The 23,295-nt window shown below is 39.3% G+C and overlaps 1 protein-coding gene across 8 annotated transcripts in view; it reads left to right on the top strand.

The window, feature by feature from the left end:
• ptprq (protein tyrosine phosphatase receptor type Q) overlaps window positions 1-16,754 on the top strand; it is a 188,752-nt gene extending 171,998 nt beyond the window's left edge. For all 8 annotated transcript variants that reach the window (XM_072267504.1, XM_072267510.1, XM_072267508.1 and 5 more), the window contains 7 exons: window positions 2,613-2,689; window positions 4,169-4,303; window positions 5,664-5,789; window positions 6,458-6,606; window positions 7,150-7,285; window positions 9,906-10,029; window positions 16,296-16,754. In XM_072267504.1, coding sequence (XP_072123605.1) covers window positions 2,613-2,689; window positions 4,169-4,303; window positions 5,664-5,789; window positions 6,458-6,606; window positions 7,150-7,285; window positions 9,906-10,029; window positions 16,296-16,333 — 785 coding nt within the window. In that variant the 3' untranslated portion in view covers window positions 16,334-16,754. The remainder of the gene's footprint in view (window positions 1-2,612; window positions 2,690-4,168; window positions 4,304-5,663; window positions 5,790-6,457; window positions 6,607-7,149; window positions 7,286-9,905; window positions 10,030-16,295) is intronic.
• Window positions 16,755-23,295: the final 6,541 nt, after the last annotated feature.

The raw sequence follows: 23,295 nt of genomic DNA, 5'->3' as shown, positions 1-23,295 counted from the left end.
TGTCTCATTGCTTCCTTCACTTTGACAGAAATTAGAACAGAAGATCACACTGACAGCAAAGTAAGGAGTAAGCCATACAACAGAACCTTACTTGAATTAAAGGGTCCATTCTGGGCACTGACTCTCACAGATTAATTTTTATTTGCTGAGTACTTCAGCACACACAGATGCAACACTGTCTGGCATGGAGGGGGTGTACTGGACAGGATCGAAATAAGCTGCAAGAAGTTGTAAACTCAGTCAGCTCCATCATGGAAACTAGCCTCCCCAGCACTCGTGATATCTTCAAGTAGCAATTCCTCAAAAAAGTGGCATCCATCATTAAGGATCTCCATCACCCAGGACATGCCCTCTTCTCATTGCTACCATCAGGAAGGAGGTACAGAAGCCTGAAGGCACACACTCAGTGATTCAGGAACAGCTTCTTCCCCTCTGCCATCAGATTTCTGAATGGATGTTGAACCCATGAACACTATCTCACTACTTTTTCCCTCTTTTTACATTATTTATTTAATTTATATATATATTTACAGTAATTTTTATTATTATGTATTGCAATGTACAGCTGCCACATAACGACAAACTTCACAACATATGCCAGTGAAGAGACCTGATTCTGATGCTGATATAGATCATAGCGTCTCTGTACCTCAACATAAGATGAAGCTGACTTGATAATCCTGTTCCTCATAGTGATCAGGGGCCATATTTAGCATCGGAGTGATTATGCTTCCTCATAGTATGGAGATAAGAACATAAGATATAGGAGCAGAATTAGGCCATTTGGTCCATTGAGTCTGCTCTGCCATTTCATCATAGCTGATTCATTATCCGTCACAGCCCCAGAAAAGGCCATAAGATATAGAATCAGAATTAGGCCATTTGGAGCTCTCTATGAAAGGACTGGAACACTATTGCTCCCATTTACTGCCATCACCATAACCCCATGCATGGAACCTGCTCTTCATTCAATAACATCAAACCTGACCTAATATAGTAACATTGTGCTGTAGCTGAGGAGCTGACCGGCTTCTACTGAACAGCATGCAATTGAGGCAGCATCAGCTCTGGATTAGTGTGAAGGTCACATTCTACTGAATCTTTTAATGAAAGTGCACCATTTTTAATGATCCCTATCAAATCTATATCCATACACATTAGCACACCAGATGAGTTAAAAGCATCAAAACAATATTTCTTGTGAAAACAAAAGGAAACCAGGAAAAATCAGCAGTGTCTTCTAAACATTTTCAGCATTCTTCAGTCTGAAGGACAACAAATTAGTGTGTTATTGGTGCATTTTATTTTTGAGTAGAAAGAAAAAGTTTGAAGGGCTTTGGGAAATACTGGAGTTATTTGTTAAACTGAATATTATATGATGAGAACATAGGGAATAGAAATATTATCGGAACAGCTGGAAATACTTAGAAGATAAGGCAATATCTATGGAGAGGGAAAGAGAGTAACATTTCAAAAGTTCGAAGTACATTTCTTATCAAAGTATGTACACAGAATACAACTCTGAGATTCAGCATCCCACGGGCAGCCACAAAACAAGAAACAGAAAAGTAATGTCACTAATAATAAGCCCACTGGACCTGTTGCATCATCTAACAAGACCATAGCTGATTTCAGACCTCATCCACTGTCTGTGTCATTTCCCTTGATGGCCAAGCAACTATGAATCTAATTAACACCACAGCCATCTTTGACAATGAATTTAACATAGGCAACATTCTAAATGACAAAATTTCTCCTCATCTATTTTCAAATGAGGCAGATCCTTATCATGGACGCTGGCAAGAAGCAGCCCAACTGCATCCATCTTGTTAATATTTCTAAAATACTTATTTCTTATTCTTCACATTGTTTTAAGTCTTTTGGGTGTTACCCAATCTTAATAATATGGTCTTTACAATACTGCTAATGTGTGATCAGTGTTGTAAATAATTACAGTTTATTTGGCTGGTAAATCATCAGAAAACAATATTTACCAATTTTGATTTTTCCAGATCTGTTTCTGCAAGGTATTTAGTACTGTAAAATCTGATTTCCGTATCAATTACACAAACGTTAATCTACAGGTGCATGAAACATTATACCAAATAGCTTTCAAGATTTGTGATGTAACTGTTAATCCAAATTTAGCATTTCTTATTCATGTGTCCTTCTCCCTTCCCGAGTGAAAAGTAACTAACGTGGGCAGAATCTGTTTGCTTGCATACTAGTGATCCCTTGAAGAATAACAAAGCATTTTAAATGGTGAATGTTCTGCAGTAGATCAAAGATCAGAATGGTGTTTGTCAGGGACTATGAATTAGGAGTAAGATCTTATCAGTGCTAAGATTGGATCTCTGTCTCCAACGTCATTGCTACTGCATTTTTAACTTAATAAAGAAGCAATGCCCTTATTATTTTAAGCATTAACTGTGTGCAAGATAGAGAACATACTGTTCCTTATCTAATGTAATTTAGGATCACAAATTAAGTTATTTGAAACAGATGTTCTGAGTTGATGTGCCCCATAAATAAAGACTAAATTCCTGGTTTGAGAAAGATTATTAGCAAAAGTCTGAAACAAATATAAAGATTATTTTTTGACTTTTCTATAGATAATAACAACAGAGTGAAACTCATGCTTGAGCCTAGTGTTCCAGGGTCTGATTTCATCAATGCTAGCTATATGTCGGTAAGTTCAATTCTACCTGTATTTCATCAACTCATCAGCCAAGGTCCATTCTTTTGGGAACTGGTGCCCACAGAGAAACATGCTGAAACAAACTACAGAAAGTGTTCCTATTCTTCCACTTTTTGAAAAATGTACCTGAGATTCCTATCTCAGAACAACTGCCCAAATATCAGATTCTTAATTTTAGATGTATGTTGGTTTCTCTATTTAAATGCCATTGGTTTCACTTCCAAGTCTAAGCAACTTGATTGATCAATTGATCGATTACCTATTTCACCCAGGTTGATTAATTAATTGATTACCTATATTAGTTGGGTATTATTTACTTGCATCAATTATTCACTTGCATCTGGATATCATCTTAGTATCCTTACTACTTACAAAATTCTCTCTTTGGATATTATTCAACTTACCACTTAGGGAATGGAGGCTACATCAATTAATTCTACCCAATTTTTCCACAGAATGTTTATCAATATCTGAAATAGTGGTTACTTCATCATAAGACATAGGTGCAGAGTTAGGTCATTTGACCCATCGCGTCTACTCTGCCATAATGATAGGAAAGGTAATCATATTGTGAGATTTACACTGAGTAGGAAATGTCTAGCAAAACCGTAAACGCACTTAACACACACTTGATTTAGTTTCCTTTAAAGAATAAAGCCAGCCGGTGGTGTAGTGGCATGTGCACTGGACTTCGAAGTGAGTGGTCCCGGGTTCAATTCTGCCCGGCTCCTTGCACACTTTCCGGCCGTGGTGGGTTGAGCATCGACCTAGCAACTCGACCTCCTAAAAAAAACAGACGAAGTGCTAAAGAAATGGCAAGGTTTCCACCCGATGTGCCACAACAACAAAGAATTGCATTTGTAAAGTGACTAACATCTCCTCAACATGTCCCAAGCATCACAGTCAATGAAATAGAATCATCTACATGAACCTGATGAGCTGTTTTAGTGCTGTATATTCTCTATCAAATAGGTATATAAAGTATCGAATTTGCTCTTAGGAATGTCTCATCAACAGCATTGAGGTAAGTGAGTAGGTAATGTTTTTCCATGTTGTTTGCCAGAACTTCGGGAGAAGTCCACTGCTTTACTTTAGGTGATACCCTTGATTCTTTCATGTCCATCGGACATGGTGTCAGAATAGTGCAGAGCAGTACTAGAAAGCATAGTTTTACATATTTCACCCTCTGCAGTGAGATTTCAATCAATGACTTCCATTCTCAAGTGTCCTACTAAAACATAATAAAAGAGCATAATGATTCCCTTTGGGAAAGTACCTTTCCTGTTCCTGTAAACAATCTGCTGGTAAAATGCAACAGGACCATGTAATGGTATTGTATTTACTGTCCTCCAGTCAACTGCGTCTCATCGCTAGCCAGTGAAGAATTAAGATTTAGAAATACCTCAAATAGTTTAAAACTAGTTGTAATATTTTAATGTGTTTGATTTACTTTTTAATTTTATTTTATAGGGTTACCTCTGTCCAAATGAATTCATTGCTACACAAGGTCCCCTACCAGGAACAGTGGCAGACTTTTGGAGAATGATTTGGGAGACAAGATCAAAATCCATTGTTATGTTAACTCACTGTTTTGAAAAGGGCAGAGTAAGTCAATATTGGAAGATATCATTTTGTCTCATTCATCATCTATCTGTGCAGATAAGTTAATCTAAAATTTGCAATATTTAACACGTCTATAATTGGTTAGTGAACATTTACATAATATTGAGTGCAAAATTAGTGGTATTTAGAGCATATTTGAACTTATTAAAATGCAGTCATGCCATATTTATATTTACCCATGCCTCTAACACTGCCTCACTGCAGAATGTTGGATTATTTCCAGCAGGCCAGCAGATAAATGTAACTCTGTGTCTGCATCACAGGTGGCTCAGTCTGTTGTTGGAAACTGAAATCTTTTCTTAACCAGATGAGTGTCTTGTCTCTTCCCTATCTCCCAAATGCCATTTGTGAGCCTGAAGAAGGGTCTCAGCCTGAAACGTTGACTGTTTATTAATTTCTAGAGATACGGCCTCACCTGCTGAGTTTCTCCAGCACTTTGTGTGTGTGCGTGCGTGTGTGCGTGTGTGTGTGCTGTTTTGGATTTCCAGCATCTTCCGACTTTCTCGTGTTTATGCATTCCTGAGACTGTTTTCTGACAAGGCCAATACTAAAAATATATGCAAACACTTTTCTGTAGACTGGTCTTCCGATCTGCCCACCCACATTCTGGCTTTCTATCTGATGGACTCATAGAAGTTACAGGACAGGGAACCAATCTATCTATTTTATCCAGGTTAGCCCAAAAAAAGGGCTCACCTGTCTAATTACAATTCTTGGCTCTCAGAGAAGCTCTCATTATATTATGTTACAGTAATGTACATTGAAATATATTTAAAATATAATGAGGATATCTGGCTTCAGCATCATGTCAGACAGTAAGTTCAGGGACCTGTCACCCTTTGCATGAAATAAAGTTTCCTCAGCTATCTTTTCATTCTTCTACCAATGACCTGATATCACTGCCTACATGTGATTGATCTCCATGCTAAAGGAAATGGGTCCTCCATAATTTTATTTATAAACTTTATAAACTTCTATAAATTTAAGCATTTTTAAAAATGTTACAAATTTGCCCAATGAGTGAAGCCAATATTCTTTACCATGATAGGACACAATAGCCCCCAAGCACACACTGGATCCTGCAGAGCCAAGAGATGTGGAATCTCCCCATTCTGCCTTTGGAGTTTTCGCAAGAGGTGGACACAAGCCCTGGTTCCCAGGAGGTCAACCAAGAATTTATAGTGTAGGCCTATGACTCCAAGGATACCTAGGGAATTTTGAGCAATTTAGTGGCTAGTGCTGACCAAATGGTCAAGTTGCATTGTATACAATATTTTACCATGGTAACTAAACCTACTGAATTCCACAGTGATACATAATTACAGTGTACATTTTTATTCAGATACGGTGCCACCAGTATTGGCCGGAGGACAACAAGCCAGTGACTGTATTTGGAGATATTGTGATCACTAAACTAGCAGAAAACATTCAGGCAGATTGGACCATCCGAGAACTGAAAATTGAGAAGGTACTTCACTGGTTTTATGTGAATTTTTTGATAGTGAAATAACCTTGTAAGACAGAGATCGTCATAATGGACTTTTTAGATCAGGGGTTCTCAACCTTTTTTATGCCATGGAGCCTTACCATTAACCAGGGATCTGTGAACCTCAGGCTGGGAACCTGTTTTAGATTGTTATTCCTTTTAGCCATGTAGTAAATAAGTGGAAACACTGTAATATTTTTCATTAAATCATTCAAGCTCAGTGTAAGTGGCTTTGAGTAGAATCTACCCATGAAATTCAAATAGACATTAATAGAACCAAAACAAACCCTTAATAGGATCCCAAATGATCAAACTTGCACTAATATTGCAAACAACCCCTTCATTTTCCTTTGCTCTTGTCTTTTCATTGCACTTTTGGATAAACAATAACAAAGAATACACCAGGAAAGCACAGGATCCTTTTGCATCTACAAGTTAAACATTTGATTAGAAATTTATTTCCAGTCACTGGTGCTAAACACACTCTTTCTTGGTGCTTTCTTTCTAGTCAGCTTCCAGAACTTAGTTATTACATTTTTTGTAACCTACTTAAAAAGTCATTTGGTATCCTTAACACTACTGGATATACATATTCCCCTTGAGTGTTTTTATGATCTTAACATTATTTTGTTTCAATACCTATTTGACAGTATGGTGATTGTATGATGGTGACTCATTTCAACTTTACTTCTTGGCCTGAGCATGGTGTCCCAGAGACCAGTGCAGCTCTGATTCATTTTGCAAAGCTAATTCGAGCAAACAGAGCCAATGATAATACTCCTATCGTTGTCCATTGCAGGTAAGTAGTTGTTTAACAGATTTATTTATAATGCATCATAATACTGCTGGATGTTCTATAAATAAAAGGCATATTTCTTTGTCCAACTGTGCTTTATTGCCATTGTGTATATTTCATTTAAAATTACAAAGCATTGCCTGAATATTTTCTTCCAGTGATATCTATGAACTGTGAAATTAGAAGTCAGTGCTTTTGGAATATTGCAAACTAAGGCAGCAAAAACCACCCAACTGAATTTTGTGTCCTGAAGAAGGGTCTCAGCCAGAAACATCAACTATCTGTTCATTCTTATAGTTCCTGCCTGATCTGCTGAATTCCAATGTTTTGTGTATGTTGCATTAGATTTCCAGTATCTACAGACTTTCTCAAGTTTACCAATGAATTTTCCCTCTGCTTTCCTTGCCCCATTTCAGCTTTATCATGGAGAGTTAGAAACTGATGTATCAATGTGTTATTAGACAAACATGTGAAACTAAGTGAATGAGTGGGTGAATATTATACAGAGCTGATCAAGACTTGTTTTTCTCTATTTCTACACATCAGTGCTGGTGTAGGGAGGACAGGTGTTTTTATTGCACTCGATCATCTGATACAACATGTGAAGCACCATGACTTTGTGGATATCTTTGGATTTGTGGCAGATTTACGAAGTGAACGAATGTGCATGGTTCAGAACTTGGTAAGTATGTGGGAAAATGTCACATTAAGACAGTTGGGCTCTGGGTTCTTGTTGATAACTGACAGATCAATGTTTCTGTTTCATCTTAATTTTGCTGAAATTCAAGTTATCACAGCACGTTAATTGTATTGACATTGCCTACAGATTCTTAACGTAACTCAGCAGTACTACTGCTTTGTAGGGTGACCTTCTGTGTTGCATGCTGTCATGCATCAGGATAGATTCTGTAATGTTGATGTTGGATTTGGGCCCAGTGAAAAATGTGTAAATAGCTGCCTTGAGCCAATTTGTCTCATCGGCAAAAGGATATCGTGGAAATACTGTATTCCAACTTAAAAGTACCTGTAAAATGAAATTGAAGGGCCTATGCTACAATCCAGCACATGTGCAATAACACGAATGATCATAAATTAATGAAGTCATGATTCAACACCATTTGAAAGGAACCACTTAAAAATGTCAGACTGGGTTTGTTAAAATTGTTAGTTGCAGTTTCGATACAGGTCTTCGTATCTCAATAAATAAATACATTTCTTGAATTGCATTGCAGAATACACTTTAAGAATTAATAGAGGCATGTTTTTATGAAGCAGTGCATGTACGTATGTACAGGATGACAAACATGATTAACTGAGCAACACACACAAAATGCTGGAGGAACCCAGCAGATCAGGCAGCATCTATGGAAAAGAGTAATCCCGAAATATCAACTGTATTCTTTTCCATAGATGCTGCCTGGCCTGCTGAGTTCCTCCAGCATTTTGTGTGTGTTGCTTGGATTTCCAGCATCTGCAGATTTTCGCGTGAACGTGATTAACTATTTAGTCTATATCAAACTCCTACAGAGCCTTAATCTGACAATTTTCCAAGGGTTTAGAGTTTTTTTAAATCCCTGTTGCTAAACCCACAGGATTACATGGATGGCTTTTCACTCCACTGTTCTAGTATTGGTTTCCTCCAGGTGCTCCGGTTTCCTTCCACAGTCCAAAGACATTCATTTGGCAGGTTAATAGGTCATTGTAAACTGTCCCGTGGTTAGGCTGGGGTTAAATTGCAGGTTGCTGTGTAGCGCTGCATCTGTATTCCGCACAGTGTTTCAATCAATCAATCAATCAATAAGTACAAGGACAAAAATGGGGGTGGTCATTCAGTTACTGTTTGTATTTTTGCATGATTTCACCAACTGCTTCAATCTTATTTTTATCGATTAAAAAGTGTTTTCTTCCCTCGGTAGCAACTTAAGGAGACAAACTCTAACAGCAATCCACTAGGTAGATTTTGAAACACAAAAAATATTTCCCCTTTAAGCATCTCATTCTGTATGATTTGCTTTACTATGTGTTGTATATATTGTGGCACCATATAGATAAATACTCAACAGGCAAACTTCAAAAAATAATTCCACCCTCACTACAGTCAAATGTCATGAACTTTAGCATATGACAGCTTGTAATTTCAGCTCCTCCTAATAGATGTTGGTAAGCTCTATGGATCTTTTCATATCGAAGAGGCTAAAAGAAATATGAAAAAAAGATTGTAGACGATGATGCCGTTATACCAGCCTGAAAGCTGCATAATTCCTTGATACTGTTTAAAGATTGAAAACAACATTAGCCGGCAGTTGACCATGTTTTTAATCTCATTAAAAGTTTCCACAATCAATGATCTCACTTTAAAGATGCTTTATCTTGTTATCTCATGTTCTCGTTATTTATTACTGTTTATTTATATTTGTGCTTCCACAGTTTGTTGTCTTCTGCACTCTAGATTATCTTTCATTGATTCTGTTATAGTTACTATTCTATAGATTTGCTGAGTATGCCTGCAGGAAAATGAATCTCAGTGTTGTATATGGTGACATATATGTACTTTGATAATAGTCATAGTCATTGTCATACTTTATTGTTCCCGGGGGAAATTGGTTTTCTTTACAGTTGCACCATAAATAATAAATAGTAATAAAACCATAAATAGTTAAATAGTAATATGTAAATTATGCCAGGTAATAAGTCCAGGACCAGCCTATTGGCTCAGGGTGTCTGACCCTCCAAGGGAGGAGTTGTAAAGTTTGATGGCCACAGACAGGAATGACTTCCTATGAAGCTCTGAGTTGCATCTCGGTGGAATGAGTCTCTGGCTGAATGTACTCCTGTGCCCGACCAGTACATTAGGTAGTGGATGGGAGACATTGTCCAAGATGGCATGCAACTTGGACAGCATCCTCTTTTCAGACACCACCGTGAGAGAGTCCAGTTCCATCCCCACAATATCACTGGCCTTACGAATGACATAATAACATTTACTTTGAACAACTGATACTCAAATATTCAGCTTTAATTATGACTGTGTTATATTTGGCAGTGTTAATTGACATTGATGATTAACTTTCTTTTGTCATTGTTACCATTGCACAGCATGTTATAAAAAAAAGAGATCAAGAAATTCTTTGCTCAATATTCTCTGTTGAAATTAGGAATATCTATACATACTAAATTTATTAAAGACTTTATGTGGTGCTAAATAATTTCTATTGATAAATTATTTCTTTTCAATTCCTAATATTAGTTGTATTTTGTTTGAATTTTTCATTTTTAATATGTTAACATCTAATTGAATGCAGGCTCAATATATGTTCTTACATCAGTGTGCTTTGGATCTGATGAATAACAAAGGAAACAGTCGTTCACTCTGGTTCGTAAATTATGCTGCTTTACAAAAGATGGACTCTCTGGATACAATGGAAGGTAATAGGACAAATTTTTGCAATAAATTTCATTATCTGTAAGTGTGACTTTATCATGGAAAAGGACACAATTTGTCACATTTCTAGAGTTAAACAATGATGGGGTCTAATATATTGAAACATATACTGAAGATCACCCTATATTTAAACCACATTCATATCACTTTCCACTATTTTAAACAGATATTAAATATTTAATACAGTATTAAACTGCCATTTAAAGCAAAAAGGAAATGCAGCACACATGTAGTAAGTGATTTTTTTCCTAACTTTGTATAATGAAACAGCAAATTGTACACATTTATAATTGAATTATTATGCAGTAGGGAAATTCTAGGCAGCTTCTAGAGTATAGAAACATAGAAGCATAGAAAATAGGTGCAGGAGTAGGCCATTCGGCCCTTCAAGCCTGCACCGCCATTTATTATGATCATGGCTGATCATCCAACTCAGAACACCGCCCCAGCCTTCCCTCCATAGCCCCTGACCCCCGTAGCCACAAGGGCCATATTTAACTCCCTCTTAAATATAGCCAATGAACTGGCCTCAACTGTTTCCTGTGGCAGAGAATTCCACAGATTCACCACTCTCTGTGTGAAGAAGTTTTTCCTAATCTCGGTCCTAAAAGGCTTCCCCTCTATCCTCAAACTGTGACCCCTCGTTCTGGACTTCCCCAACATCGGGAACAATCTTCCTGCATCTAGCCTGTCCAATCCCTTTAGGATCTTATATGTTTCAATCAGATCCTCCCTCAATTTTCTAAATTCCAACGAGTACAAGCCCAGTTCATCCATTCTTTCTTCATATGAAAGTCCTGCCATCCCAGGAATCAATCTGGTGAACCTTCTCTGTACTCCCTCTATGGCAAGGATGTCTTTCCTCAGATTAGGGGACCAAAACTGCACACAATACTCCAGGTGTGGTCTCACCAAGGCCTTGACCAACTGCAGTAGTACCTCCCTGCTCCTGTACTCAAATCCTCTTGCTATAAATGCCAGCATACCATTCGCCTTTTTCACCGCCTGCTGTACCTGCATGCCCACTTTCAATGACTGGTGTATAATGACACCCAGGTCACGTTGCACCTCCCCTTTTCCTAATCGGCCACCATTCAGATAATAATCTGTTTTCCTATTTTTGCCACCAAAGTGGATAACTTCACATTTATCCACATTAAATTGCATCTGCCATGAATTTGCCCACTCACCCAACCTATCCAAGTCACCTTGCATCCTCTTAGCATCCTCCTCACAGCTAACACTGCCACCCAGCTTCGTGTCATCCGCAAACTTGGAGATGCTGCATTTAATTCCCTCATCCAAGTCATTAATATATATTGTAAACAACTGGGGTCCCAGCACTGAGCCTTGCGGTACCCCACTAGTCACCGCCTGCCATTCTGAAAAGGTCCTGTTTATTCCCACTCTTTGTTTCCTGTCTGCTAACCAACTCTCCACCCACACCAATACCTTACCCCCAATACCGTGTGCTTTAAGTTTGCACACTAATCTCCTGTGTGGGACCTTGTCAAAAGCCTTCTGAAAATCCAAATATACCACATCCACTGGTTCTCCCCTATCCACTCTACTAGTTACATCCTCAAAAAATTCTATGAGATTCGTCAGACATGATTTTCCTTTCACAAATCCATGCTGACTTTGTCCGATCATTTCACCGCTTCCCAAATGTGCTGTTATCACATCCTTGATAACTGACTCCAGCAGTTTCCCCACCACCGACGTTAGGCTAACCGGTCTATAATTCCCCGGTTTCTCTCTCCCTCCTTTTTTTAAAAGTGGAGTTACATTAGCCACCCTCCAATCCTCAGGAACTAGTCCAGAATCTAACGAGTTTTGAAAAATTATCACTAATGCATCCACTATTTCTTGGGCTACTTCCTTAAGCACCCTGGGATGCAGACCATCTGGCCCTGGGGATTTATCTGCCTTCAATCCCTTCAATTTACCTAACACCACTTCCCTACTAACATGTATTTCGCTCAGTTTCTCCATCTCACTGGACCCTCTGTCCCCTACTATTTCTGGAAGATTATTTATGTTCTCCTTAGTGAAGACAGAACCAAAGTAATTATTCAATTGGTCTGCCATGTCCTTGCTCCCCATAATCAATTAGGTTACATGCTCGGCAAAACACTGTGGGTCGAAGGGCCTGTAATGCGCTGTAGATTTCTATGTTCTATAATGACTCCACGATATTCAGTTTCCTGCTTCTCTCTCTGTGAAATTAATTTCTACAATCAAAATACTAGTTTATAGTACAGCCTTTGCAGAGCTAATGTAAAGTGGTGCTTTCTGATTATTAATATTAGGAGGCCTCTGGTGGTTAACTACTTGAAGAATATTACTGAGTTCCTAATCATCAAAACAGAGTTAAAATCACAGTTCTCACCATGGCTGACAAGTGAAGTCAGAGCCAAAGTAAAAGCAAAGGAGAGGACATACAAGGAAGCCAAAGCTAGTGGGAAGATAGAGGATTGGGAAGCTTTTAAAAACGTGCGGAAGGAAACTAAGAAGGTCATTAGGAAGGAAAAGATGAATTATGAAAGGAAGCTGGCGACTAATATCAAAGAGGATACTAAAAGCTTTTTCAAGTATATAAAGGGTAAAAGTGAGCAGGGGGTAGATATAGGACCAACAGAAAATGATGCTGGAGATATTGTAAAGACAGATGCGGAGATGGCAGAGGAACTGAATACATACTTTGTATCAGTCTTAACAATGGAAGACATCTGCAGTATACTGGACATTCCAGAGTGTCAGGGAAGTAAAATATGTGCAGCGAAAATTACCACTGAGAAGGTGCTCAGTAAGCTTAATGGTCTGAGGGTGGATAAATCTCCTGGACCTGATGGAATGCACCCTCAGGTTCTGAAGGAAGTAGCTGGAGAGATTGCCGAGGCATTAAAAATGATCTTTCAAGAATCAATAGATTCTGGCATTGTACCAGGTGATTGGAAGATTGCAAATGTTGCTCTGCTATTTAAGAAGGGTGGGAGGTAGCAGAAAGGAAACTATAGACCTGTTAGCCTGACTTCAGTGGTTAGGAAGTTGTTGGAATCCATGCTTAGTGATAAGATTACAGAGTACCTGGAGGCACATGACAAGATAGGCCAGCATGGGTTCCTGAAAGGAAAATCCTGCCTGACTAACCTACTGCAATTTTTTGAGGGAATTACAAGCAGGGTCGACAAAGGAGATGCGGTGGATGTGGTGTACTTAGATTTTCAGAAGGCCTTTGACAAGGTGCTGCATATGAGGCTGCTTAGAACCCATGGAATTACAGGGGAGTTACTAGCATGGGTGGAGCATTGGATGATCGGCAGAAAACAGGGAGTGGGAATAAAGGAATCCTATTCTGGCTGGCTGCCATTTACCAGTGGAGTTCCACAGGTGTCGGTGTTGGGACTGCTGCTTTTTATGATGTACGTCAATGACTTGGACTATGGGATTAATGGATTTGTGGCTAAATTTGTCGATGATACAAAGATAGGTGGAGGAGTGGGTAGTGTTGAGGAAACAGAGAGATTTAGGTAATTTAGGGGAATGGGCAGAGAAGTGACAAATGAAATACAATGTTGGAAAATGTATGGTCATGCACTTTGGTGGAAGGAATAAACGGGCAGACTATTGTTTAGATGGGGAGAGAATTCAAATTGCAGAGGTGAAAAGGGACTTGGGCATCCTTGTGCAGGATACCCGAAAGATTAACCTCTAGGTTGAGTCAGTGGTGAAGAAGGCGAATGCAATGTTGGCATTTATTTCTAGAGGTATAGGATATAAGGGCAGGGATGTGATATTGAGGCTCTATAAGGCACTAGTGAGATCACACTTGGAGTATTGTGAGCAGTTTTGGGCTCCTTATTTTAGAAAGGATATCCTGATATTGGAGAGGGTTCAAAGAAAATTCACGCGAATGATTCCAGGAATGAAAGGGTTACTGCGTGAGGAACGTCTGGCAGCTCTTGGCTGTATTCCCTGGAGTTCAGGAGATTGAGGGGGCATCTCATAGAACTATTCCGAATGTTAAAAGGCCTGGACAGATTAGATATGGCAAAGTTATTTCCCACGGTAGGAGAGTCTAGGATAAGAGGGCACAACTTCAGGATTGAAGGACTTCCATTTAGAACAGAGATGCAAAGAAATGACTTTAGTCAGAGGTTGGTAAATCCGTGAAATTTGTTGCCACGAGCGGCTGTGGAGGCAAAATCATTGGGTGCATTTAAGGCAGAGATAGATAGGTTCTTGATTGGCCACGGCATCAAAGAGTATGGGGAGAAGGCAGGGAGTGGGGATGACTGGAAGAATTGGATCAGCCATGATTGAATGGCGGAGCAGACTCAATGGGCCGAATGGCCTCTCTGCTCCTATATCTTATGGTCTAATTAAATGGACTGGAAATCCAATAGTGCAAGTCTCTTCAACTGTAGCACACCTAATCTTGCCATTCATAATAAAACCGGCAGGAGTGAATTCTGTAAAATTCAGACTACCCCCCTCCCTCTCTCCTTTCCGGGTGAAGAAAGAAAACCCGAAAAAATAGAGAATGGAATGAACTTTATTTTGTATGGATTTTAGGTCCAAAAATCACACTGGTTTACGAAAATCAGTGTGCTCCTCATTTTCTCTAATTCTTTGCTGAATTGAAAATAGTAAGTGAGGATACTTACAAAAAACAAACTTTTCAGCTGAGATTATTTTTGCAACCATATACAATGGTTAACATGTCATATACTAAACGTAACCTTTAATCATTAATTGTAATTGTCAATTAATAACTGAACCTGTGAGACTCAAAAGCCACAAGTGACAGAGGTTCATTCAGTTGTTGCTGAGATGTTCTTGAATGACAAAAATGGTTCTGTTATAAAAGTAAGGTGTGAGTGTGTTGTACTGCAGTTATGACCTCAACTAGTCCTAACTAACTTAAGGCACAGAAGCAATACTACCCCCCCCCCCCACAGAAAGAGCCAACCAACTACACGATAGCATTATGACGTGATTACATTATAAAAGTCATGCACAATTTTAACATTGTTTAGAAACGTAGAAAACCTACAGCACAATACAGTCCATTTGGCCCTGAAAGATGTGCTGAACATGTCCTTACCTTAGAAATTACTAGGCTTACCCATAGCCCTCTATTTTTCTAAGCTCCGTGTACCTATCCAAAAGTCTCTTAAAAGACCCTATCGTATCTGCCTCCACCACCATTGCCAGCAGCCCATTCCACACATTCACCATTCTCTGAATAAAAATTTACCCCCTGTTATCTCCTCTATACCTACTCTCCAGCACCTTAAACCTATGTCTTCTTGGGGCAACCATTTCAGCCCTGGGAAAAAGCCTCCGACTATCCACACGATCAATGCCTCTCATCACCTTTTACACCTCTATCAGGTCACCTCTCATCCTCCGTTGCTCCAAGGAGAAAAGCTCGAGTTCACTCAACCTATTTTCATAAGGCATGCTCACCAATCCAGGCAACATCCTTGTAAATCTCCTTTGCACCCTTTCTATGGTTTCCACGTCCTTCCTGTAGTGAGGTGACCAGAACTGAGCACAGTACTCCGAGTGGGGACTGACCAGGGTCCTATATAGCTGCAACATTACCTCTCGGCTCCTAAATTCAATTCCACAATTAATGAAGGCCAATGCACCGTATTCCTTCTTAACCACAGAGTCTGACAATATCTATGTAAGGAGGTTAGCAAAATCAAAGAACCAGGGCCAAGTAAGTTTGTTTTTTATCAAAATGTTTTAAAATTTCTATGTAAGTTAAACATACTACTAATGTGAAGATATTTTAGCTATCATTTGCCTGTGCACACCCCCACACCCTCAGTTATGGACCCTGTGATGACCTTTTGGTCCTAATCAACAATCACCTACAATTCTGATCCCAACTTAATGTCACATCCTTTCAAATGTCTTGAGGTATGAATTGGCTGAGGCCACATATAAGGCCAGTGGGTTAAAATGTCCTAGGCTTCTTACTCTGAATAACAAGTCCTTGCTTGTTTTGACCTTTGCAAACCCAGATAGAAACACTTTCCCAACATTTTTATGCCATGGGCCCCTACCATTATTTGAAACATCTGTTGACCCCATATTGGGAACACCTAACCTAGAGTTTACTGTGCAAAATCCCTTTGTCATTGACCACAAAATGCAGAGTTAGTTATTAAGAATAAGCGGCTCTAATATGGATTAAAATGACTATACTATTCATCCTTTTAATTTCTTTTAGGTGACGTGGAATTGGAATGGGAGGAGACAACCATGTAGTTCTCCGACATTGCTAAAGAGTATTAAAAAGGTTTTATTAAACTCGCTCTGAAAAAATTAGCATGAGAGCTTCTACAAGTAAAGGCCAAAATTGATCTGTAAATAGGCAATGTTAAATTACAAGCATGATAATCACCAGTGTCTTTATTAAATGCTACATTACACTTTTGGGTTTGGCTTGGATGGATAACAAGTTCTAGGTATTTATTTTCCTCACTTAATATAGCACATTGCTACATCTTATTTCATTTGTACTGCTTACTTAGTAGCTTTGCAATCTTTAATGTAAAGTGAGCCAAATACAATGTAAATGTAAGATTTTCATGACATTATCTTGTTTAGGAGCACTTATGTTAAGATAGATGTGTGCTTTTGTTGTGAAAGTAATGTGCTTCTGAAGTAAATATATATTTAAAGTGTGCAGATTTGAAAATTTTTATTATTCTATGATCTGATCCAATGCTTTTGCAGTAAAATGTTGGCCTTTGGAGTTGCTTGTTGAGCTCAGTCTTCACAGGCAGAACAGTCTGTGATCCTGAACAGCTGAACACTCACCCTTCTGACACCACAGAGATTAATCTCTTACTGCAGTTCAGACAGTAGCTCTTCAGGGACACTCCGCTGTTTACACTCACTGCTCCGCGCCAGCTCTAAGTTATCAGATTGGGCCTTGTTCTCATCTTGATGAAGTTCCATTCTTTAGTTCCAAGGAGTCTTGTTACTGTGCAAAACTTTGAAAAGAAGAGGAAACTGATCCATTTCACAATCCTTCTGCACTGTCAAATAAGTTTATCACAACATAGGTAAATTATAAACTACATGACTGACCAAAAAAGTTTACTAAGTGAACACTGCAAGCAATTACTTAACACTTTCATCTGGAGAGTGCCCTTATTATCCTCACAAATTTACTGGAGTTCTTTGAGGATGAATTGAGTATGGTGGATAGAGGAGACCAAGTGGAAATGTCATACACACGGATTTCCATAAGGTGTTTTAAAAGGTGCTGCATAAAATACTTATCTGTAAGATAAGGGTGCATGGAGCTAAAGGAAATGTATATGCATGGATAGAGTATTTGATAACCAATAAAAGACAGAGAGTTGGGATAAATGGGTGTTTCTCTCGTTGGCAGTCAATGGTGAGCAGAGTGCTGCAGGGTCAGTACTGGGCCCGCAACTGTTCACGATATACATTAACGAGTCAGAAGAGGGGACTAAGTGTAGCATGGCCAAGTGGTTAAGGCATTGGACTAGCAATCTGAAGGTCGTGAGTTCGAGCCCCAGCTGAGGCAGCGTGTTGTGTCCTTGAGCAAGGCGCTTAACCACACACTGCTCCAGTCCACCCAGCTGAAGATGGGTACCAGCAAAATGCTGGGGATTAACCTCGCGATAGACTGGCATCCTATCCGGGGGGGGGGGGGCGGGGGGGAGAATCGTACTCTCAGTCGCTTCACACCACGAAAACCAGCATAAGCACCTATAAGGCTCCGGACAGACTTTAACTTAACTTTAACTATATTGAGTAGAAAAGGAGATTGTGCAGAGGATGTGGAGAATCTATACAGAGATACGGATAGGTTAAGTGAGTGGGCAGGGGTCTTGTAGATGGAGTACAATGTTGATAAATGTGAGATTTATCCACTTGGTAAGGAAAAATTGTATATCAGCATATTATTTAATGGTGAAAGATTGCAACATGTTATTGTGCAGAGGGACTTGGGAGAGCTTGTACATGAATCGCAAAAGCTTGGTTGAAGGTGCAACCGAGAAGGCAAATGGAATGTCGTCTTTTGTTACTAGAGGGGCTGAATATAAGAGCAGTGAGGTTATGCTGCAATTATACAGGTTCTTGGTGAGACTGCACCTGGAGTACTGCATACAGTCCTGGTCTCTCTACTTGATAAAATACATAATTGACTTTGGAGGCTGTGCAGTGGAGGTTCAACGGGTTGATTCCAGAGATGAAGAGAGGTTGAAATGCCTGGGGCTATACTTGATGGAATTCAAAAGAATGAGAGGGGGTCTTATGGAAACAGAAAATTATGAAAAGGATAGACAAGCTAAAGGCAAGAAGGTTGTTTCTACTGGTAGGTGAGACGAGAGCTTGAACACATAGCCTCAAGATTCAAGGGAGTAGATTTAAGATGCAGAGACAGAAGAAATGTATTTACCAGATAGCAGTAAATCTTTGGAACTTTCTGCCCAGGGAAGCAGTAGATATTATCTCATTAAATATGAGTTAGAGAGTCATCCAGAAAGTCATGAGGCATGGGATCAGTGGAACCTTGGCTGTTTGGATAAAAAATTGGCTTGCAGGAAGAAAGCAGAGGATAGTAGTGGAAGGAAAGTATTCTGCCTGGAGGTCAGTGACTAGTGGAGTGCTGCAAGGATCTGTTCTCGGACCCCTGCCCTTTGTGATTTTCATAAATGACCTGGATGAGGAGGCAGAGGATGGGTGAGTAAGTTTGTGGATGACAAGAAGATTGGAGGAGTTGTGGATGGAGCTGTAGCTTGTCGAAAGTTACAACAGGATATAGACGGGATGCAGAGTTGGGCAGAAAAGTGGCAGATGGAGTTCAATCCGGATAAGTGTGAGGTGATGCATTTTGGAAGGACAAACCAGAAGGCTGAGTATGGAGTTAATGGTCGGTTATTTAAGAGTGTGGGTGAACAGAGGGACCTTGGGGTTCAAATCCATACATCCCTCAAGGTCGCTGCACAGGTTGATAGGATAGTTAAGAAGGCCTATGGGATGCTAGGCTTCATTAATAGGAGGATTGAGTTTAAGAGTAGAGAGGTCATGTTGCAACTCTACAAATCTCTGGTGAGACCACACAGAGTATTGTGCTCAGTTCTGGTCACCTCATTATATGAAAGATGTGGAAGCTATGGAGAGGGTGCAGAGGAGATTTACCAGGATGTCGCCTGGATTGGAAAACAAGTCTTATGAGGCAAGGTTAGCAGAGCTGGGACTTTTCTCTTTGGAGCGTAGAAGGATGAAAGGGGACTTGATAGAGGTCTACAAGATTATGAGAGGCATGGATAGGGTGGATAGCCAGTACCTATCTCCCAGGGCACAAACAGCAAACACCAGAGGGCATATGTACAAAGTTAAGGGAGGGAAGTTTAGGGGAGACATCAGGGGTAAGTTTTTTTACGCAGAGGGTTGTAGGTGCCTGGAATGACTTGATGGTGGAGGCTAAAGCATTAGGGGTATTTAAGAGCCTCTTGGACAGGCACATGGATGAAAGAAAAATAGAGGGTTACGGGGTAGTGTGGGTTTAGTACTTTTTTCTTGAAAGGAACATATGGGTCAGCACAACATCGAGGGCCAAAGGACCTGTACTGTGGTATTCTAGTGTTCTAGTGTAAGTTTTTGTATAGTAGGGGAACTAAGGGCTATGGAGGCAAGGCAGGTAGGTGGTGATGAGTCAGATCAGGGATGATCTTATTGATGGCTTGACCGGCCATTGATCGGGAAAGAGAGATCATGGCGGGAACAGGCAGCATGTGTGTGAGATTGTATGAAATAAATTGTGTGATGGGTGCAATAAGAAGATTAGGCAGTAGGACAAGCTTACTGCCCAGGCATGGGGTAGGGTGAGTATAGGTGCACAGATCATGAAGGTGAGATTAGAGAAACCCAAGGAGGGATATGGAGAGGAGGCTGGGGAAGATAAAAGTGTGTTAGATTGCAGCAAGGAGATGGTGGATGGGGTACTGTCAGGGGGAAGATCGGTTAGGGGTGATGGGGAAGAGATCCAAAGAGCTATAGCTGACATTAAAATGACAGTGGGGAAGAGTAAAGCCCAGTCATGGGTGTAGAATGGAGGATATCACAAGAAAAGGGAATGAAGAATGTCCAGTCTAGAAGAATATTCACAATTGGACTCACCAGATACAGTCTAGGTAGGGACAGCTCCTTTAAATATTATAGGAGCAGGTCTTGATCCAGCTCAAAATGAGACCCACAAGTGATTGAGCATTACACTATTGTTAAACTGCATGCACAGACGATAGCTATCATTGATCAAATGCTGATTTCACTGCATAGAGAACTGAAGAACTGTTTATGAAAGTGTGTTGGGCATGAATAAAATATTTCATTATGAATGATCCAATAGAATGGTGTATTACAATATTAAATCACACAATATCTAGACCAGTTTATTAAACTTAGAATTTAAACAACAGTTCAGGATTACTTCATAGTGTACACTGTTCTGAAATGGATTTTGGACTCTAATGAATGACCACACCAGGCACTGCCATAGAGCAGTGTTTAATTTAAAGGCCTACTGTACTTATGCTCTCATGCCTTATGAACCAAAGAGTAAATTATGTCTCCCAGTCCTCCTTTAAAAGCTCTACTCTCTCCTATTCCATATCCTGTTCAATAAAATAATGCATTTATATCATCATATTATTCTCTTATTTGAACCTGTGATATTGTACTTCTGGAAATATATTTTCTAAACATTGCATATGTTCAATAAAGGTCCAAGACTAAGGATCACAATTAACTGCCCAGTTAAAATTATTGTAAACTATATCAGTCCAGCATCTCACATTTGGCATGGTTGCAAGTGCTGCCACGATAGTGAGACTGCTACCCCAAGAATAATAGTTTCTGCGTGAGAATTTAATTTGTTATTTCACAAACAGTATATTTTGGTGTTAAAACATAAGCAGATCTTCAACAGAAATATTCAAAATGTGATATTTTACTTAAACAGGATATGATTCTTTTAAACAGGTGCATTACATGGTCACTAAGTATAAAAGTGGATTGTAGATCATAATTCCAGATAAATAAATGAATTTGCATTCTGCTGGATTGAGTTAAAATGCAAATAAAATTCTCAAAATATACTACACTTGCCTATTTGACTACACTTGCCTAATTTGGAGCACTTTCAAAAAACAATTAATGTACTTCAGCATTTTAAAATACTTAAAGCTATTCCATTCATCCTGTTAGTGTTCTGCAGTCAAATAGGAGATGAGCATTACACAAGATTTAAGATGCAAGATATTAAACTACAGAAGTTAACAGTGAAATACAAATTGTTGCTTGACTAGCCACAGTAGTATTTATTATGCAAGTGACAGTGCCTTTGGAACTTCAAATCAAGTGATGTTTAGCAACTTCAACAGGTGACATGTGCTGCAAACTGTGTAAGTACTATAGACCTTAAAGCTCCGTAAGAGGCCAAAGTTTCCTACAACATATTCAACAAAGGCAAAACTTATGCCAAGGTCAAGTGCAGGCAAAGTTACAGCAAATGAAAACATATCTCCCAGGAAAAGATTTAATAGTTAATCCCTAAACTTTAATCTCTCTAATCAAATTGCATTTTTCATTATTTCTTAATAATCCTTCTTTAACAGCTGCATAAGCATTATTATAATAACACAAGGGTTCTATGAACTACACAGTAGATGCTGTTTAATATTTGTTGTTCATCACGTTTTATCAGAAATATATATCAATGAAAACTGCTGTACAGGGAAATACTAATAAATGCATTAACATTGAAATTTGACATGATTCCCAAAACTTTAGTTATTGCAGTCTGTTATCTGAATACAGGCGAGCTGCGTTTTCACCAGCTCGTTCATACACTGGGGGCCCTGCCAGAAATTGTGTGACCACTTCAATCAAACAGTGACTGTGTAAACTCTGGCAGGAATCAGATTACCAAACCTCAAAAGCTATAAATCATGGAATTATAAGTATAATTTGTGAAATCTGAAGGAATTACTTAAGTGGTGGTACTGCACCAGTAAAAGATGGAATGCTGTTAAAGTATAATCCATATTTAGGAAGTTGAAGACTTGACACCAAAAAGAAAACAAAAGCAGCAGCAGCATTTTCAGTTTCTGCAATAAAATTCTAGTTATTAGAATTAGCAGAAAGGATCCAGTATGGAATGGGATGTCATAAAACTGCAGCAGCATATTAAAGGGAGTGGCATAAATAGTGAAAAGCACTCACTTAACCTTGGCACATAACTACGGGTTCCAGCCCGAAACATCAACTCATCGTTTCTGACTGATGCTGCCCGACCTGCTGAGTTCATCCAGCGTTCTGAAAGCGTTGCTTTGATCTTTTACAGCATCTGCAGATTACTTTGTGTTTACATAACTTGATGATGTTTAATGGTTGACAAGATGTGTGATGGCAGAAGACTGGAATCACTTTATATATTTTAGATACTTATGCTAAAGATGATCTCTCAAACCTGAATATTGGAATGAACATCAAATGTTCCACTGTGACTCCAGCAAGTCTGTATGGTACACATCACTAGGAGACGTAGGAGTGTGTGTAGTGAGAGAGAGAGGTTTAAAAATAATCGAGCAAGAGCAATCATCGGGGACACCAGTCACCCCAACCATAAACTGTTTCATTTGGTTCCGTCTGGTAAACGGTACCACAGCATTAAAGCCAGGACCAACAGGCTATGGGACAGCTTCTTTCTACAAGCCATTAGACTTATAAATTCACATGTCTGTACATTGTGACAGAGTCATAACGAAAAGATTTTTACTCCCTCACGATGTGGGACAAATGTAAGATTTAAATAAATTCAATTCATTAAAAGTCTGTGTGCCCTACATCTCTGAGAGACATTGAGCGTAGAACAGATTCTACACAACAAGGAAGTCTCACCAATGCCTCTACTTTCTGAGGAGGCTGGAGAGAGCTGGACTATGGACATCTATTCTCGCATCATTCTATAGGAAGGATTTACTACGGGTAGTCAAAACAGCCCAACGCATCACTGACACCAGCCTACCTGCCATCAAGGACATATATACAGAATGGTGCCAGAAAAGGGCCAGTAACATCATAAAAGATCCTACTCATGGACTGTTTGTTCCACTCCAATCAGGGAGGAGGCTATATAGCATCCACACCAGGACCACCAGACTCAAAAAAAGTTACTTTCCCCA

This window comes from Mobula birostris, chromosome 9, assembly GCF_030028105.1.
Source record: "Mobula birostris isolate sMobBir1 chromosome 9, sMobBir1.hap1, whole genome shotgun sequence".
NCBI classification, from domain to species: Eukaryota; Metazoa; Chordata; class Chondrichthyes; order Myliobatiformes; family Myliobatidae; genus Mobula; species Mobula birostris.
The sequence above is the reverse complement of the archived record's forward strand: the minus strand, read 5'-3'. Positions and strand labels throughout refer to the sequence as shown.